At 45.2% G+C, this 4124-nt stretch overlaps 1 protein-coding gene across 1 annotated transcript in view; it reads left to right on the forward strand.

Moving 5' to 3' along the window:
- The first annotated feature begins 576 nt into the window (after positions 1 to 576).
- The window catches only part of LOC102873233 (granulocyte-macrophage colony-stimulating factor receptor subunit alpha-like), a 22815-nt gene continuing 19267 nt past the window's right edge, over positions 577 to 4124 (forward strand). Inside the window, exon 1 of the mRNA XM_006902415.1 lies at positions 577 to 879. Within this exon, the coding sequence (XP_006902477.1) occupies positions 577 to 879 (303 nt within the window). The remainder of the gene's footprint in view (positions 880 to 4124) is intronic.

A 4124-nucleotide genomic window follows, 5' to 3' on the forward strand; every position in this document is an offset into this window, starting at 1 on the left:
ATACTATATATACAATGTGTGTGTATATACACACACACAAAATGTATATTTCATTCATATTGTTTCCTTTGTCTGTCTTATGTTTGAAATATCACACTGCCTCCTGGCTCAGTGGTGAGGATTTGTGTCTTTTCCATGATGAGATGCAATCCGTCTGAAAGACTTTGGCCTTCTGCAGCAAGCGCTTCAGGCCCTCCTCAGTTTCAGCAAGCAAGATTGTGTCATCTGCATAACGCAGATGGTTGATGAATCTTCCTCCAATCCTGATGTCACATTCCCCTTCCCAGAATCCAGCTTCTCAAATAAACTGCTCCACACACAGGTGGAGGAGGTATGGGGGGAGGGTACAACCCTTAGGGATGTCTATTCCTGAATTTATACTCTGTTACCTCTGCTCCGGAGAGAAAGGAGGGAATTGGGGTCTGCTCAGTGGGGTCCGGTCAAGGCCAAGAGCAGGTGGGAACTGAAGTGGAGAGAAAGGGGGACATTCTGGGTGTCGAGAGATGATAACGGAGTGGTCAGCGGAGGGGACATCTCACTTCCTGCTATGGTCGATGATAACGCAGCGGCCAGACCATGGTGGGGGGAGAGAGGAAGAAGCGTGTGACAACTTTCTCAGACCTGTGGTGGACGCCGGCCCGGCCAGGAGGCCTTCAGACTGAGAAGAGTTGGTGGCGACGTGGACAGTGTCTGTCCTCTGATGGCTTCCTGTCTCAGGAGTTGAGTTCTGCTGGCTCCTCTCGGACTAGGAGCCCTGAAGTGACCCCAGGACTCCTGTCCTTCCCCCCACCCCCAGGACCAGCATTGCTCTGTCCACGACGAACAGACAGCCCAGACAGACAGTGTCCCGGAGCAGTGCCTGCCAGCGTTGGTCAGCAGGTAAGTGGACACCATCTGTGACTGCAGTTATTGTGGTGGTGGTGGTGGTGGTTGTTATTGTTAGCGGTCACCAAGTCCTAACTGGACAATTACATGGTCTCACAGTTCCTGGATTTGCCTAATCCCGGTGATGCAAGGCAGAGCTGACCATTTTGTGCAGTGGACTCTTCAAAGGACAGATAATTTTACAGAAAGATCAGGCCTGTATTCCAAATTGTTCTCTTAGACAGGAAGTTTTTGCTGAAACCTGTTCATCCTTGGTGACCCTCCTGGTATTTTAAATACAAGCAGCAGATGTTGTGTTTTGGAGGGCTGATATCACAAGGAAATTCCAGGATGAGAAGCAGTTACAAAATTATACATACTTACTCTCCATGATGCAAACTGAAACATGATTGATACATTGTAACAAGGTGAGGTCTAAGGGGAAATACCCTCACCCCAGTCACAGATCAGATGTCAGAGGCTTAATTCTCCATCACCTCTTGCGTTCTAAGAGATAGAGGAGAGAGACATGAACAGAGACAGCGGACACCAGTCTCACCAAAAGAAAAGATTCAGGAATGAATGTGTCAGTGTGCTATGAATCTACTAGACCCAGGGGACACAGAGAGGGATTGTGGTAGTATTCCTCCAAACCTGGTACATTCAATTCAGACTGCAGCCTCCTAAATGGTGAGAAAATAAATGTCTGTCTGTGAACGCCACTCCCTTTTGGTGTTTCTGTTGTTGTAACAAGAAAAAACTAGACCAGATGTACCATAGGACCCTGGGGAGAATAAGCTGTGTTTCCCCAAAAATGGAATAGAGTCTTCTAGTCTGGGCCACGATTGTTCTGGGCAGAGAATGAAATGATGTTATGTGGCAGTTGGAGAATGATGTCATCGCTCCAACGATAGAATCTGAAAAATGATCACAGAATTAGCTATAAGAGAATAAAGGTGGAATGTGAAACCCTTTACTCTGGTCTCAGCGATGATCGGAACATCCTAGACTCAGGAGACACATCAAGAGAGGAAGCTTTCCCCTGCAGCTGGTGACCTGGATTGAGACTATGAAACAGTGAGAAAATAAATTTCTTTTTATGAGTGTCACCCCCTTTTGGTATCTTTCGTGTAGGTAGTTTGTATGAATAAGACAGCACAGGGCCTCTGAGATAGTAGTTTTAGATCCTAAGACAGCACTGGTCTCTGATGGGATGTCCTTTCTTTGGTTATTTCAGGTTCTGGTCAGAGCAACAGCATGGTATGGTTCTGGGTGTTGCTGGCTTCAGCTTGCTGCCAAGCAGAGGAGAACCAGGGTAGGTATGGACACCCTTTCTTACATCAGGGGCTGAGACAAGATGAAAGCGGGACCCCAGTGAGTGAAGAAGATGGTAAAAGCAAAGAGAAACAGGCTCCAAGTTACACAGAAGAGGCTACTGTAATTCAGGGAACGAAGATTACTTATTGCAAGGGAGTAATCCACTATTATCAAGTGAATTAAATCTCAGAGACCCTGCAGGACAGAGCAGAGCTGACTCATGGGGTTTCTGAGGCTGGGAATCTTTACAGAACTAGATGTCCTCACACTCTGACAAGTGATTGAATGTCCTGAATCAGCCACACCTTAGTCTTTGAACTAATATCATTGCTCTTCAATACTTGGGAGAGATCTTTATTTATTCAGTAGAAAGTCAGATCTTGAACGTATACACACACACACACACACACACACACACACATACACGCGGATTCATAGGGACAAAGATGGAAGTTCAGAGAAGAAAGAAAGACTGTCCACCAGGTGCATGGACACAGTGACCACAGCCTTGGGCGCGAACGTGTCGGAGAAGGTGGGGATGGAGCTAGACAGGACATCATTCAGATGCGCTGCTCACAGGGTCATTACACGTCATACTCAATTCGATGTCATCTCATAACAATAATAGTGACAACAGGGATAAAAGTCTCCTTGGATGCTATCCAAAAGGTTGCCAGTTCGAACCACCAGTGCCTCCAAAGGAGAAAGATCTGATTACATGCTGTCGATAATCAAACAGCAGCTTGGGATATGCTAAGGGGCACTTCTCATCTCTCTGTGTGTCACTATCGTAACTCTGTCACCAACACCTTTATCTCTGTTCTTATTTTAAGTTTCCCACCTTCAGTTACCTAAAGGGCCCCTTGTAAGGCTGGGTCAGACAGCAATGTCTCCAGGTGATATATTGTTTCAAGGGGGACTTTTGACTGATACAATGTTTCTAATCATTTAGAAAGAGCCTGTCTAGGGGATTATCTCAACCCTGTGTCTATAAAAAGGGGACAAAAATAATTTACCAAAGCCCATGGCCCTCAAGGTGGGTGGTTTGAACCCACAGATTGGAGCCATGGAGGAAATTATCTGGAAATGAGCTGTCTTTTTTTTTTCTTTTTTACTTTTTTGTTATCTTTGAAATGAGCTGTCTTAAAGAGGACAGCTTGGGAAAACTTGTCCTCTGCCATGTGAGGTCTTAAGTCTTGAAGGGATTTGAAGGCACGTTAAAAAAAAAAACCCAAAGAAGTGTGATGTTGTCTCTCTGGTGTTTCAGAGCCTCCAGCACCTGGATTCTCAGGTCTCACTCAGCGTCGACACCTTCAAACAGCTGAGCAGAAGAACGTGTCTTGTGTCTGGAATGTACATTTGGATGCAAAGCGGAAAGCCTTGAGATGGAATAGCACACGGAATGTGATGGAGGAGGAATGCCAGGTCAAGAACTTTGAAACTTATCTTATCACCCATGCACAGGTGAGCTTTGAGGGGAAGGTGGGATCAGGCAGTGGGGGGCCTGAGGAGGGTGAGATCCATGCCTTTCAGCATCGATGCTCTCCGGGGATATAAAAGCAAAAACAGGATCTTCCTCCAGACATTAGAATGCACAATTTTTTGGTGGGAAATATTTTAAAAAAATGTGTTTTAGGAGATGGCAATTTTGCAACATTGTCATTATGTCTGTTAAGGCCACAATCGATGCACAGCTGACAGGGGTGGCCTGGGAGGTAAATGTTCTTCAGAGGTGATGGTGGATTTGAACTACCTACCTTTGTATCAGCAACTGAACACCTTACCTCTTATCTACCAGATAACACCCTTTGACAACATGAATCCCAATTGAGTCATAGAATCCATTACCCTGTGTGACCAATTTCTTAGTGTATATTGCCCTTGTCTTCATCTAATTTATCCAGTCATTTCTTTTTTAATTTTATTTTATTAATTTTAATGAA

Source organism: Elephantulus edwardii, unplaced genomic scaffold, assembly GCF_000299155.1.
Source record: "Elephantulus edwardii isolate Elephantulus edwardi_28Jun2011 unplaced genomic scaffold, EleEdw1.0 scaffold00410, whole genome shotgun sequence".
In the NCBI taxonomy this organism is placed as follows: Eukaryota; Metazoa; Chordata; class Mammalia; order Macroscelidea; family Macroscelididae; genus Elephantulus; species Elephantulus edwardii.